This window comes from Neofelis nebulosa, chromosome 7 (assembly GCF_028018385.1).
Source record: "Neofelis nebulosa isolate mNeoNeb1 chromosome 7, mNeoNeb1.pri, whole genome shotgun sequence".
Classification (NCBI taxonomy): domain Eukaryota; kingdom Metazoa; phylum Chordata; class Mammalia; order Carnivora; family Felidae; genus Neofelis; species Neofelis nebulosa.
The window spans coordinates 121797733-121814015 of record NC_080788.1 but is presented as its reverse complement, the minus strand read 5'-3'; the positions used below and the strand labels follow the sequence as shown (position 1 = coordinate 121814015).

Sequence of the window (16283 nt, the reverse complement as noted above, 5' to 3'; positions counted from 1 at the left end):
GTTTAAACTCCAGGAAAAAAAAAAAAGAATGAATGGGCTAACCACGCAGTTAAAGAGGAAATTAAAAAGTATATGGAAGTCAATGAAAATGATAACATCACAACCCAAAACCACTGGGACGCAGCAAAGGCGGTCAGAAGAGGAAAGTATATAGCAATCCAGGCCTTCCTAAAGAAGGAAGAAAGATCTCAGAAACACTCCCTAACCTTATGCCTTAAGGAGATAGAAGAAGAACAGCAAATAAAACCCAAAACCAGCAGAAGACAGGAAATAACAAAGATTAGAGCAGAAATTAATCCTATCGAAACAAAAAAACAGTAGAACAGATCAATGAAACCAGAAGCTGGTTCTTTGAAAGAATTAACAAAATTGATAAACCACTAGCCAGTTTGATCAAGAAGAAAAAAGAAAGGGCCCAGATAAATAAAATCAAGGATGAAAGAGGAGAGATCACAACCAACACAATAGAAATAAAAACAATAAGAGAATATTATGAGCAATTATATGCCAATAAAATGGGTAATCTGGAAGAAATGGACAAATTCCTAGGAACATATACACTACCAAAACTGAAATAGGAAGAAACAGAAAATTTGAACAGACCCATAACCAGTAAGGAAATCAAATTAGTAATCAAAATCTGCCAAAAAACAAGAGTCCAGGGCCAGATGGCTTTCCAGGGGAATTCTACCAAACATTTAAGGAAGAGTTAACACCTATTCTCTTGAAACTGTTCCAAAAAATAGAAATGGAAGGGAAACTTCCAAACTCTTTATATGAAGCCAGCTTTACCTTGATTCCAAAACCAAACAGAGACCCCACTAAAAAGGAGAACTATAGACCAATTTCCCTGATGAACATGGATGCAAAAATCCTCAACAAGATATTAGCCAACCAGATCCAACAATAGATTAAAAAAATTATTCACCACGACCAAGTGGGATTTATACCTGGGATGCAGGGCTGGTTCAATATCTGCAAAACAATTAATGTGATTCATCACATCAATAAAAGAAAGGACAAGAACCATATGATCCTCTCAACAGATGCAGAGAAGCATTTGACAAAATAGAGCATCCTTTCTTGATAAAAACCCTCAGGAAAGTAGGGATAGAAGGAGCGTACCTCGAGATCATAAAAGCCATATATGAACCACGCAACGCTAATATCATCCTCAATGGGGAAAAACTAAGAGCTTTCCCCCTAAAGTCAGGAACAAGACAGGGATGTCCACTCTCGCCACTGTTATTCAACATAGTATTGGAAGTCTTAGCCTCTGCAATCAGACAACACAAAGAAATAAAAGGCATCCAAATCGGTCAGGAGGAGGTCAAATTTTCACTCTTCGCAGATGACATGATACTGTATATGGAAAAGCCAAAAGATTCCACCAAAAAACTGCCAGAATTGATTTATGAATTCAGCAGTTACAGGATATAAAATCAACGCACAGAAATCGGTTGCATTCCTATACACTAACAATGAAGCGACAGAAAGAGAAATCAAGGAATCGATCCCATTTACAGTTGCACAAAAAACCATAAAATACCTAGGAATAAATCTAACCAAAGAGGTGAAAAATCTATACATGAAAACTATAGAAAGCTTATGAAACAAATTGAAGAAGACACAAAAAAATGGAAGAAGATTCCATACTCCTGGATAGGAAGAACAAATATTGTTAAAATGTTGATAGTACCCAAAGCAGTCTACATATTCAATGCCATCCCTATCAAAGTAACACCAGCATTCTTCACAGAGCTAGAAAAAATAATCCTAAAATTTGTATGGAACCAGAAAAGACCCCAAATGGCCAAAACAATCTGAAAAAGAAAACCAAAGCAGGAGGCATCACAATCCCAGACTTCAAGCTATACTACAAAGCTGTCATCATCAAGACAGTATGGTACTGGCACAAGAACAGACACTCAGATCAATGAAACAGAATAGAGAGCCCAGAAATGGACTCACAAACGTATGGCCAACTAATCTTTGACAAAGCAGGAAAGAATATCCAATAGAATAAAGACAGTCTCTTCAGCAAGTGGTGCTGGGAAAACTGGACAGCGACATGCAGAAGAATGAACCTGGAGGGGCGCCTGGGTGGCGCAGTCGGTTAAGCGTCCGACTTCAGCCAGGTCACGATCTCGCGGTCCGTGAGTTCGAGCCCCGCGTCAGGCTCTGGGCTGATGGCTCGGAGCCTGGAGCCTGTTTCCGATTCTGTGTCTCCCTCTCTCTCTGCCCCTCTCCCGTTCATGCTCTGTCTCTCTCTGTCCCAAAAATAAATAAAAAACGTTGAAAAAAAATTTAAAAAAAAAAAAAAAAAAAAAAAAGAAGAATGAACCTGGATCACTTTCTTGCACCATACACAAAAATAAACTCAAAACGGATGAAAGACCTAAATGTAAGACAGGAAGCCATCAAAATCCTCAAGGAGAAAGCAGGCAAAAACCTCTTTGATCTTGGCCACAGCAACTTCTTACTCAACACACCTCCAGAGACAAGGGAAACTAAAGCAAAAATGAACTACTGGGACCTCATCAAAATAAAAAGCTTCTGCACAGCGAAGGAAACAATCAGCAAAACTAAAAGGCAACCGATGGAATGGGAGAAGATATTTGCAAATGACAGATCAGATAAAGGGTTAGTATCCAAAATCTATAAAGAACTTATCAAACTCAACACCCAAAAAACAAATAATCCAGTGAAGAAATGGGCAAAAGACATGAATAGACACTTCTCCAAAGAAGACATCCAGATGGCCACCCGACACATGAAAAAAATGCTCAACATCACTCATCGTCAGGGAAATGCAAATCAAAACCATAATGAGATACCACATCACACCTGTCAGAATGGCTAAAATTAACAACTCAGGCAACAACAGATGTTGGCGAGGATGCAGAGAAAGAGGATCTCTTTTGCATTGTTGGTGGGAATGCAAGCTGGTGCAGCCACTTTGGAAAACAGTATGGAGGTTCCTCAAAAAACTAAAAATAGAACTACCTTACGACCCAGCAATGGCACTAGTAGGCATTTATCCAAGGGATACAGGTGTGCTGTTTCGAAGGGACACATGCACCCCCATGTTTATAGCAGCACTATCAACAATGGCCAAAGTATGGAAAGAGCCCAAATGTCCATCGATGGACGAATGGATAAAGAAAAATGTAGTATACGTATATACAATGGAGTACTACTCGGCAATCAAAAAGAATGAAATCTTGCCATTTGCTACTACATGGATGGAACTGGAGGGTATTATGCTAAGTGAAATTAGTCAGTCAAAGAAAGACAAAAATCATATGGCTTCACTCATATGAGGACTTTAAGAGACAAAACAGATGAGCATAAGGGAAGGGAAACAAAAATAATACAAAAACAGGGAGGGGGACAAAACAGAAGAGACTCATAAATATGGAGAACAAACTGAGGGTTACAGGAAGGGTTGTGGGAGGAGGGATGGGCTAAATGGGGAAGGGGCACTAAGGAATCTACTCCTGAAATCTTTGTTGCACTACATGCTAACTAATTTGGATGTAAATTTTAAAAACTGAAAAACAAAATTAAAAAAAAGATTAAGATAGAGAGCATCATGATGATTGTTTTATTTAGAGGGGGGGAAAAACTTTGGGAAATGGTGCTTTTGTCTTTAAGTGAATATTAATTTTGCACAAACTAACGCACACTATGTACTACATTTTTATAAGAGCAAATAACAAGAGATCAAACTGATATATTTCTTCACATAGCCAAATAAAAGAGAAGCTCATGGAATCAGTGCTGAGATAGCCCAACACAACATGTAGAACACAGTAACAGATTCTAAAGATGGCCCTGAAATGATCAAGAGAAACTTAACTCCAGATGGTCTTTCCCTGTAGTTTGGGCCATACTAACACACCAGCACAATTCACTTACAATTCACTTACACAGCTCCCTCACACATATACTCGGGAGTGTCTGCCATTCTACAGATAGAGGGAAAATGGTATTTCACTAGAGCATAAGGGCCAAGACAACGAGGATTTTTGTGTATACCGTTACATTTTTGCGGGTACGTTGTTTTGTGTACCGTCAAGCCAGAAGACCAACAGCTTAACTTACGACTCCTTCCTGTGAAAAGAACTGGAAACATTATTTACACCTTGAAAATCTTGGTAAGTTATGAAGGATTAATGTGTGCTTATGTATACCAAGGGTGTACCAAAGAAATAGTACATTTAGGAAAAAAGTTGCTTCAAATGCTAGCTTTTAGGTATGTGGAAATTAGACCCGCTGGGAGCTTACTGAACGACCATCAGGCAACAGAAAGGGGCAATGCTACAACAGAGATTTTTGTAGAGAAATATTCAAGTGGAAGAAAATGTCACACCTGGTTCAGTGTCACCTCCTGCCAAAGCCAACATCAAGGCTTCAGCACGTTTCTTCCCTTGGAGTAGGTTCTCCAAGAGCCACGCGAGCCATATTGGTGTAGGTAAACTTGTGGGAAACTATTCCTACCTTTCCCATTGACCTTCTTCCACCCCCGTAGAAGAAAGATACTAGCATACGGAAAAGCCTTATCTGAATTACCTGATGCCGGGCTCGACTCTGGTCCAGAAGCTGCCGGGACTGAAGTTTTTGTTGTTCAAGTTGCTGCAGGGCAAAATGGAGTTGGTAACTGCCCGCTGTGGGGTGATACTTGTGTTGAGGGACAACCCCTGTAGCCTTGCTATATGCGTTGTTCTCTACCTCTCCCTCCCAGGCAAAGCCACCTGTTTGAAGGCTCCTGAAGAGAAAAGAAAGCAGAGCTCTTAGAGTGGTTGTGTGAACAACCTAAAGGAAGAGAGAGAAATATCACAGGTATTTTTCCTTTACAGAGCTAACATAGCTTGGAATTTACAAATCTGTTTGTGTGAGAAATCATCTGACTCGCCCACTAAACCACAGCTCCATGAGGACAAAGACAGGGCCCGCTCTGTTCTCCACTCTCTTCGTAGCACTTATCCTGAGGCCGGGGCACATGGTCAGTCTACAGTATCTGTTGAAGGTTAAGTAATTAAAATAGTAATTTCAGTCCCCTGTGACGGCCACAAAGTCTTCCAAGGGGAGCCCAGGAAGCTTCAAATGCAGGACGGCTGGTTGAATCTAAGGTAGGAACAGAGGCACAATCATCTTCTAAACCATCAACTTTAAAAGAACAGGGGTTAATTATACAGAAGTCATGGTTTTTCTTAACCACCTATTAGTGAGCTTACGTGTGCATCATGAGATAAGATAACTGGTCTGAGAAGACAGGTTTTTCATTATTCTAAATTTACCTCAGTAGGGTCCCCAGCCAAGCAGATGTTTGGCCTGTCAGACACATGAGGAAGGAGAAGGGCTGGTGGCCTTTGGAACTGTTCAGTACCCATGCTATGCTGTCCATTAAGAACTCTGACCTTCTTCCTTGCCCAGATCCCCACATTTTAGATTCTGGTGACCATGTCTGTATATATCCCAGTTGAAGTCTTCATAACTACAGGCCTCCGCTTGCCCTCTCGGTCTGTTTCTTCCAGGTAGAAAAGTCCCCATTTATACCACTTCATGCTAATTAGGAGGGTGATTATTAAAAATGAAACCAAATACATGGAAAAAAACCAAGCGCTGGCCAGCATGAGGAAACACCGGAACTCTCGTGCATTGCTGGTGGGAACGTGAAATGATCTAGCTCCTGTGGAAAACATTCTGGCAGTTCCTCAAAAAGCGAAACACAGAATTACCATGTGATTCAGTGATTCCACCCCTAGGCATAACCCCCCCCCCCAATTGAAAACAGGGCCTACTTGTACACCAAAGTTCCCAGCAGCATTATTTCCAGTAGCCAAATGGTGAAAACATCAACAGATGAATGGATAAACAAATGTGGTCTATACCTCCAACGAAATATTAGTCCGCCTTAAAAAGGAAGGAGATTCTGACACAAGAGACAACATGGATGAACCCTGGGGACGTTACACTAAGTGAAAGAAATCTGTCACAAAAGGACCAATATTGCAGGATTTCACTTATATGAGGTCCCTAGAAGAGTCAAATTCATAGAGACAGAAAGTGGAACAGTGGTTGCTGGGGCTGGGGAGATGGGAGAATCGGGACTTACTGTTTATTTTTTTATTTTTTTATTTTTTTTTTAATTTTTTTTTCAACGTTTTTTATTTATTTTTGGGACAGAGAGAGACAGAGCATGAACGGGGGAGGGGCAGAGAGAGAGGGAGACACAGAATCGGAAACAGGCTCCAGGCTCCGAGCCATCAGCCCAGAGCCTGACGCGGGGCTCGAACTCACGGACCGCGAGATCGTGACCTGGCTGAAGCCGGACGCTTAACCGACTGCGCCACCCAGGCGCCCCCGGGACTTACTGTTTAATAGGTACTGAGTTACAGCTTGGGATGATGAGAAAGTTCTGGAGACAGACGGTGGTGATGGTTGCACAAATTGTGAATGTACGAGATGCCACTGAATCGTAGCACAGAAATGGTACATTTTAGGATATATATATTGCCCCACATTTTTAAAAAAGGTCCCCTTTAAAAAAGTTTTTACAACAGTCTTTTATCTGGCAGCCCTTTTCACTCACTTCTGGTTCTTCTCTGGACCTTCTTTAATTACCCTGTGGTTTTTTTTTGTTTTTTCCTTTTTGAAGTATAGTGACCAGAAAATTGCACACAGAAGAAACATGAAGAATCTCGTTGTGAACGACCTTACCCCAAACCTGATTAACGGGGCTTTAGGAAAGGAAACAGCGCCTAACTGAAGAGAAATATTCACAGTGACTTAAATCATCACGCTGTTATTTCCTCTGCAAATTTCCTTTGGCATTAATGGTCATTTTGATGGCAGAGTCACAGCAACACTGGGGTAAGGTTATGCCGACCTTCCTGAGGCCTGACCTATGGGCCACCTAGTTATTTATAACCTGATTCCTAGTGACCCCAACGGAACCCTGGGGGAGGGGACAGAGCGGAATGTCTGCTGAATCCAGAAGCCCAGGCTCCTCTCTTGTCTGTGCTCTCCCTCACAGCTTCATCATTTCAAGGGGCTGCTTTGGAGTCTCTGCCTCTCTCAAAGAGATTTCCAAATACCTAGTTAAGGGAAAGTCTGCATAATGTATCCCGAAGCCCATGGATGAAAGGTTTTCTACTCACATAATCTCACCTCTGATATGTCACATCCCTTGCTCATCTCCTCCCACAGTTTGGCTCCCACAGTTCAGTTGCACAATTACACGCTTTTGGCTAATCTTCTTGGAGAAAAGTACCCAAATGCTCAGGGCTTCTTTATGAATTTTTCCGAGTATGACATCTGATCTTCAGTGACCCCTCGGTGTGTGTGCTACTCTACATAGTTCAAACGACGCGGTCTTTCCCAAGGGGCTTCCAGAGGTATGGAGAAGTGTGGCGGCCAATGACTGACGAGAAAGGAGTAGTACCTAAATGCGCAGATAGAATGTTCACGTTGTTCACAAAGTGAAATGCTGAATGGGAGTCGAACAGGAGTTAAGGGGTGAGGAAAGGAGGGGCCAGAGGCACGTGTCATCTCCTTTCTCATTAGTGAGGGGAGAGGAAAGCTTAGTGAAGAAAACGTGGGGAGGTGCACGGGCTCTGAATGGAAGGAGTGGTGGGTGGAGAAAGGCCTCCAGGTAGAAAGGAAGAGAAGGGTGGAGGCAAGGGTGGGTTGATGCAGTGAACACAGGAACACGGGAAGATACAGATGAAACAGCAGGAACTGCCTGGCTGGATCAGCCTTCAGATTTCTGTATCAATTAGGGCAGATATTCAAATCGAGAAGGAAACTACTGTCTATGGTAACTGCACCAAAAGTCAAAAAACACACCGATTGTGATTCTCCTTCCACTCTGGCTTGCTGGTTCTAGAAGTTTCTGGCCACGAGCAGCAACCTAGACTCGGGAATTAGGTATTAAAGGATTTTTGTAACTACGTTATAACTATTAAGTCAGAAATCATCTCACTGGCAGGCTAGGTTGGTTTTATTTTCTTTTTAAAAAAATTTTTTTTTCAACGTTTTTTATTTATTTTTGGGACAGAGAGAGACAGAGCATGAACGGGGGAGGGGCAGAGAGAGAGGGAGACACAGAATCGGAAGCAGGCTCCAGGCTCCAGGCTCCAGGCTCCGAGCCATCAGCCCGGAGCCCGACGCGGGGCTCGAACTCAGAGACCGCGAGATCATGACCTGAGCTGAAGTCGGACGCTCAACCGACTGAGCCACCCAGGCGCCCCCAGGTTGGTTTTATTTTCTGAGAGCTTCTTTAACAACAAGTATTCCTAGGAGGCATTTACTTTAACGCCTGCTTGTTGTGCATCAGGAATCAGAATCTGTAACAGGGCCCTCTTCCACGGAGACCACCAGGGACTGTGAGTGTTAGGGGTAGGACAGCAGGCAAGAGGAGATCACGTAAGAGTAAGACTGAGGATGAGAGGAGGTTTGCTCATCCAACTGCAAACTGTGAACAGACTGCAACGTCATAAACTTTCACAGCAGAAGCTGCTTTTAATCTCCTCAGTACCATAAATCCACTCTCCAAATCACAAAAGAAACTTTCTCAAGCAAGGAGGAACTTTTAGCCAAGAGGCAGGAATTTTTACAGTGCACCACTGGGTGGGGACCAGAGCGCTGAGCCGTGGAGGGCGACGTGGTGATGCCGGGAGAAGCTCGCCTGCTTGGAGCGCCAGTGGGTGGTACTCAGGCCGCTGTATCTTCCAACTAAAGCACAAGTGTGTGGGGTCTGTAGGACGCAGGTTGTACAATGGCTGGCTTGGAGGAGGCCAGGCGCACTCTCTTCTGGGCCTTCCCTGAGATTCCGTTATCTGTATATTCCTTTATGTGGCATCTAATAGTTTCTGTTTCCATCCAAAATTCCATCCCATTTTCCTGAACCTCAATTCATTGTAGTCTACTAGTAATATATTTTCTACTCCCATCAAAATTTTGAGATTCAATTGTTCTCTCTAGTTTTTATATTATTCTTTGCTCAATACTAAAATATAATAGTGCAAAGAGTCCCTGAAAATAACTTCTAAGAGTTTCATGTTATCTGTACAGCCAAGAAAGTTAGCTGTGGAAAAGCTCAGAATGTCTAACATTGGACACAAATTCAAAGATTCAGAGTCAACTATGCTGTATTTCCCTTTACTACATATGTAGCTAATAGGCAACAATATGGCAAATTTTTCTCAACATCACCCTCTGTTATTAGCCAATTTACTTAGAACTTCATCTCACTTTCTATGTTGCACTGTGGCATATGAGGGCTAAATGTTTCCCCATAACTGTCCTCCTGCAGAACGCCCCCCCAACCTCTAGCCAATATACATTGAAGGGCTAGACTTTCCCCTTTGCTTTAATAGCTGTTCCAAAGAATGGATGTTGGTTCTAAGGAACTTGGAGGTGATCTATCAAACGCACTGGTTTTTAGCAAAGCAGATCTCCTCACCAGGCAATTACACTCTCCATGAAGATAGGCTTTCAGCGTCAAGATTTTCTGAGAATCATGTGATGTCACAAGACTGTAGGGGAAGAATGGGGCACAGAAATGTGACAGTCATACAGAGAGTGTGACCCCCACAGCCCACTTCCCCGGGCTCCTTCACCCAATCGCAGCAAAACTTGAGCTATCATGTACAGGTAAGGATGCCCCTGTCCTTCTTGAGGGTTGGGAAGTGTGTGGGTGTGCTTTTAAAGGCCATAATAATGGGGGTGGGGGATTGCTGACATTCAATAGGCAGGGGGCAGGGGGAGAGTGTCAATGGTGCTAAATGTCTAAAAACGCAGGGAAGAGTCGTGTACTAGGAAGAATATGTCTGCTCAGAATGCCACCAATGCTTCTAATGAGAAACACTGTAGAGCCATGAAGGAAGTGCTTTCTGGGGAGAATCTTACTGTTTCTTCACAAGAAAGAATATCCATCTACTTCCATGGCACTTTATAGAATGTGTAGATGTTAAAGGCAGCAGAGGTTACATTCTCTTTGTAAATTCTCAGTCCCAAACAAAGTAGTCATAGCACACAGTACGTGTGTGGTAAATGCTGAAGATCCTACAGGGAAGGGTGGGGCTCCCACGAGCAGTACAAAGCAGTGCTGGCCGGAATAAGAAGCGGCTACCTTGGACTGTGACTCAGTCACACACGCGCCCTTCCTTGAGACGACTATCACACAGGGCCCTGGAGAACTTTATGTGTGCATCCTATTTCATCAGGCAGAACATTAAAAAGATATGTAATCCAGAGCTGAGATTTAATAATTATTACTGCTTAACAAGGATTTTCTTAAGTAGCACTGGCATTACTCTTGTAACTACAAATACTTTGGTGGTAAAGATTACAATGGTTGCTACTATACTTTGGTGCCACAGCCTTAATTTCTGCTAAGGCATGAAGAGTTTTACAAAAACACCATTGTTTTTGCAACATGTGTAAATGTCAACGTGGTGAAAAAGGCAAAAAAATGTCTTAGCATTACTGTGAAAAACCTTTTGATCCTACTGGCTTCCTCAAAGGGTCTTGAGGATCCCCCCTGGACCCCCAGATCCATGAACTGCACTTTGTGAACCACAGACCTGTTGCAATACAGCCTGGGGACAGGTGAGAAGAGAGCACGACCGGAAAAGGACTCTTCAGTTACCCAAAAAGCTGACATACAGGATGAAAAGCAGACACCTCTCACAGTTCAGAAAGCTGGCCACATGACTGTAAAGCATAAAAGGATCTCTAGAATCTTAACTGGTGCTCCCATCCGGCTCTCCAAACATCTGAAGCCAGAGATGAACTGGAATCTAACAAAGGCTGTGACAAAGTCCAGACCCAGCTTAATTATCAATTAGATTGGCTCACCCCCTTCTCCTCCCACCCCTCTCCCACACACTAGCAACCGGAGAAAAGGATAAGCATGTCTTTTTGGGAGAGGGGGGAGGGTAAATAATATTTACTTAAGACTCTGATTTTACAGAAAATGCCTAGCATACAACTAATAATTGTAAAAGACACGCAGAAGCAAGAAAATGTGACCCAGGAGAGAAAACAGTCAATAGAAGGGCACTGACAAGACAGCACAGATGTTGGACTTACCAAAGATGGATTTCAAAATAACCATGAGAAATATGTATGAGGGTCAAGTATAAAAGGTGGGCAACATATATGAACAAATGGGGGAATTTCAATAGAGAGATGAAATTTACTTAAAAAAAAAAACATACAAGAATTCTAGAAGTGAAAAAATATACAATCTGAAAGGAAGAATTCATTCCAAATGCTTAACAGACTGAATGCAATAGAGGAGAGTATGTAACATATATAAAATTGGAATCCCAGAAGGCAGAGGAGAGAGAATGAGGTAGAAGAAATCTATAAAGGGATAAAGGCTGAGAATTTCCAATGCTGATGGAAGACATTAACCTACAGACCTAAGTAGCTCAGCAAATCCTAAGCAGGGTCAAGTACAAAGAAATCTACACCCAGGCACATGATAGTCAAATTGCTGAAAACTAAAAACCAGGAACAAAAACTTCAAAGCAGCCAGGGTGGTGGGGTGCTGGTTGGCGCTGGTAGAAATATTACCCACAAGCGAACAACAATGCTAATGGTAGGCTGACTTATCATTAGAAAACAAAGGCCCGAAAACAATGAACAGGTATTTTAAAGTGCTGGGAAAAAAACCCAAAACCAAACAAAAACCTTGCCAGTATAGACTTAAACATTTAAACAACACTCTCCACCCACTCAGTCAATTTGACAATTATGTGAAACTATATCCAGTAACTTCAGAATACACATTCTTTTCAAGTGAACACGGAACATTCATGAAGATAGTCCAAATGCTGGGCCATAAAATAAGTCTCAATAAAAATCAAAGGAACCTCAAAAAATAAATGGTAATTACTTTAAAAAAAAAAAATCAAAGGACTAAAATCCAGAGTGTACACTGATTAGAATATTAAATTATAAATCAGTAATAAGATATCTAGAAAATTCCAAAATATTTGGAAATTTAACAACACACTTCTACATAATCTGTGAGTCAAGGAAGAAATCACAGGAAAAATTTAAAAATGTATTCAACTGAGTGGTAATGAAAACACAATTGAACAAAACCTAAAAGAGTACTTAATTAGAAACTTATAATATTTAATGTCTTTATTAGAAAAGAAATGCGTGAAAATTAACAACCTAAGCTTTCACCTTAAGAAGCTAGAAAAATAAGAGCAAGGTAAACACACAGTAAGTAAAATAAAAAATAGAATAATAAAAGCAGAAGTCAACAAGGAGGCCATTAGACTGAGGTGGCTCTAATGCCTTGGCAGCCTTTATAAGCAAACCAAAACTTAAGCCAGCATCAGTGCACTCAAGTCTGAGAAAATGAAATTAAGAACAACCAATCACAAACAGCCTAGTAGGCTTTCCCAAATAAGGCAACTGCTTCAGCTATAGTCAATCAAGTAATCAAATAATTTCCTTGCTTTATTTAGGAGTCTGCTCTATTAAAAAAAAAAAAAAAGGGGGGGGGGCGGTGCGTGCCTGGGTGGCTCAGTCGGGTAAGTGTCCAACTTCAGCTCAGGTCATGATCCCATGGTTCGTGGGTTCAAGCCCCACATCGGGCTCTGTGCTGACAGCTCAGAGCCTGAAGCCTGCTTCGGATTCTGTCTCCCTCTCTCTCTCTGCCCCTATCCTGCTCACTCTCTGTCTCTTTCTGTCTCTCAGAAATAAATAAACATTAAAAAAAAAAGAAAGCCTTTCCCTTAGTTCCCCCTGATAGATTGCTCCTAACCATTTTCAGTTTGTCACTGCCCAGTTAAAAATCAATGTTTGCTCCAATGAGCTCTTCAAAATTTTAATACACTTCAGTTTATCTTTTAGCACAGTGAAATAGAAAATAGGCAAACAGAGCATATCAACAAAATCAAAGGTGGCTATTTGGAAGATTTTAAAAGTTGATGAATTCCAAGCAAGCTGATCTTAAAGAATAAAAGGACATAAAAAATTCATGAAGAATATCATAGAGTCTATAGGCAACAAAAACAGAAAGTAATATTATGAACAACTCTATGCCAAAAATTCAGTGAATAAATCCTTGGAAATACAACTTATTAAAAGTGACACAATGAGAGAAAGTCTAAATTGCTCTCTTTACATAAATAGGTATATAAAGAAATTTAACTTATAATCAAAAACCTTCTTACAAAGAAAACTTCAAGCTCAGATGGTTTTAGTGAAGTCTATCAAACATTTAAAGAAATAATTCCAATCTTTCACAAAATCTTTCAGAACAAAAGAGAGAAGGAAAATTTCCCAACTCATTTTATGATGTTAACATATCTCTGACACAAAAAACATGACAAAGACATTACAAGAAAATTACAGGCCAATATGCCTCAAGAATATACACAAAAAGACTCTGATGAAATATTAGCAAATAAAATCAATCAACCTATATCTATCTCCTTTATAAAAAAAAACTACCCCCGGGGCACCTGGGTAGCTCAGTCGGTTGACTGCCCAAATCTTGATTTCAGCTCAGGTCATAATCCAAGGGTCGTGGGATCTAGCTCTGTGTGGAGCCTGCGTGAGATTCTCTCTCTCTCTCCTTCTGGCCCTCTCCCCTACTCATGCTTTCTAAATTAAAAGAAAAAAAATATCTCCTATAAAAAATAAGATCGTATCATGACCAAGTGATATTTACCATGGGAATGGTTTAAGATGTAAAAATCAATCATGTATTCACTGCATTAAAAGAATAAAGAAGAAAAATCATATTAGAATATTATTAGATGAAATACCGCATTGGACAAAATGCAACACCCATTCATGACAGAAACTCTCAGTAAACTAGGAACAAAAGAAAGTTCCTAACCTAATAAAGTATCTCTATAAAAAAATCTATGGTTAACATCATACTTATTGGTGAAACACTGAACTCGTTTCCTTTAAGAACAGGAATAAAGGAAGGATGTTTTTTCTCACTACTTCAATTAAAAATTAGTAATGGAAGGGGTGCGTGGGTTACTCAGTCGGTTAAGTGTCCAACTTCAGCTCAGGTCATGATCTCACAGTTTGTGAGTTTGAGCCCCATATCAGGCTCTGTACTAACAGCTCAGAGCCTGGAGTCTGTTTCGGATTCTGTGTCTCCCTCTCTCTACCCCTCCCCTACTTGCGTGCACTCTCTCTCTCTCTCTCAAAAATAAACATTAAAAAAAAAACTTTTATAAAAAAATTAGTAATGGAAGACATAGCCAATGTCATAAGGAAAAAAAAAAACTGCCAGTATTCACAGATGTGATTGTTTACGCAGAAAACCTTATGAATTTTATAAAAATATTGGTAGCACAGGAATCAAGGTCCATAAACAAAATGCAATTATATTTTTAACAATTCTCTTTTTTTTTTTAAGTGTATTTATTTATTTTGAAATAGAGAGCAAGCAGGGGAGGGGCAGAGAGAGAGAAGAGAGAGAATCCCAAGCAGGCTCTGTGCTGTCAGTGCAGAGTCTGATATGGGGCTTGATCTCACAAACTGTGAGATCATGACATGAGCCAAAATCAAGAGTCAGATGGTTAACTTCTATTGGTAGACTCAATATTGTTAAGATGTTTATTCTACATTTCAAATGTTGCTTTCCTAGTTCCACAGTTTCTATCTGGAAATCTGGCTTGAGATTTCCTATCTTTGATTCATTGAAGCATATTTTCCTATACATCTTGGTTCATAGTTATAATAGCCACTTTAAAATCCTTGTGTATTAATTCCATCATCTGAGCCTTCTTAAGACTGGTCTCTGTTGATTATCTTTCATTCTAAGAATGGGTCATGTTTTCCTGTTTTTTCATATGTTGAAGAATTTCACATTGTATCCTGGACACTGTGAAATGTTATAGATAATGGATTGTATTATATTGCTCCAAAGACCACGCGCATGCGTGTGCGTGTGCGTGCATGTGTGTGTGTGTGTTTTAAGCAGGCAGCTAATTTGGCTAAACTCCACCTGCAATTCTTTCTTCCCTTCCATGGGCCATGGCTCGATGTTCAGTTCTTTTAGCTTTAACTGTATAGTTTGCAGTAGATGGTTGCCTCATTTCCAGGGTTTTCCTCTCACTCTTCCAGCAGGTGGCTGTTCTAAACCTCAGCCTCCAGTTTGTTAAGCCAGTTAATTTGGATTGCCATGTAAGTTCTAATTGCAAACCGTGGCCTGCCCTCAGGTCAAAAGGTAATAACTGAAAAACAAAGAGAAAGCTCACCTCTTGCAGTTCCCTTCCTCCAAATTTCCATTCCTTCTTCCAAATACTGGCTTCTGTTTACCCTCCACTGCCTTCAGGTTGTTGTACTTTGTGTTTCATCCAGTGGGCTGATTGGATAAAAACTCACTCAGCCACAACCGGAACTGGAAACCACCCCCAACTGATCTATAGATCCAATGCCATCACAATAAGAATCCCAGCAGGCTTTGCTGTTATTGAAGAAACTGACCAGTTGATATTAAAATTTATATAGAGAAGTCAAAGAATCTAGAATAGTCAAAACAATTTTGAAAAGGGAGACTTACATTACCTGATTTCAAGGCCACTATATAAAAATCACAATCAAGAAAGTGAAGCATAGGCATAATAGTAAATAAACAGGTCAGTGAAACAGAATAAAGAGTTCAGAAATGGACCCATAAATATATGGTCAACTAATTTTTGACCAAGGTGCCAAAGTGAATTCAATGAGGAAAATAATTTTTTTTTAGCAAATACTGCTAAAACAACTGGATATCCATACGAAAAAAAAAAATGAACATCAACCTTTACTTCATTCCACAGATAAACATAAATTTGAGTTGGATTACAGACCCCTAAACTTAAAAGCCTTCTAGAAGAAAATATGATGTTTTTGTAAACTTGTTATAGGCAAAGATTTCTTTTTTAAAAAAATTTTTGATGTCTTTTCATTTTTTGAGAGAGAGACAGACAGACAGAGACAGAGAGCAAGTGGGGGAGGGGCATAGGGGGAGGGAGACACAGAAACTGAAGCAGGCTCCAGGCTCTGAGCTCTCAGCACAGAGCCCAATGTGGGGCTCGAAGCTATGAACCGCAAGATCATGACCTGAGCCGAAGTCAGACCCTTAACCAACTGAGGTACCCAGGCATCACATCATAGGTAAAGATTTCTTAGGACACAAAGAGCTCTAATCATAAGCAAAAACATCTGAGGGGCACCTGGCTGGCTTAACCGGTGGAGCATGTGACTCTTGATGTGGGGGTTGTAAGTTTGTGTCC

At 40.8% G+C, this 16283-nt stretch overlaps 1 protein-coding gene across 22 annotated transcripts in view; it reads right to left on the bottom strand.

Annotated features, from left to right (window-relative positions):
• The window catches only part of TTLL5 (tubulin tyrosine ligase like 5), a 289301-nt gene that overhangs the window by 85906 nt on the left and 187112 nt on the right, over window positions 1–16283 (bottom strand). For 19 of the 22 annotated variants that reach the window (XR_009264632.1, XR_009264633.1, XM_058739730.1 and 16 more), the window contains one exon: window positions 4576–4771. The exons of 1 other annotated variant lie outside the window; for it this stretch is intronic. Coding sequence is in view for 19 of the 21 variants with exons in the window: in XM_058739730.1 (XP_058595713.1) it covers window positions 4576–4771 (196 nt within the window). In the remaining 2 variants the exon portion in view is untranslated. Of the gene's footprint in view, window positions 1–4575; window positions 4772–8509; window positions 9546–16283 lie in introns of those variants that run through there. 2 more of the 22 variants (XM_058739743.1, XM_058739742.1) reach the window with 2 other exon arrangements.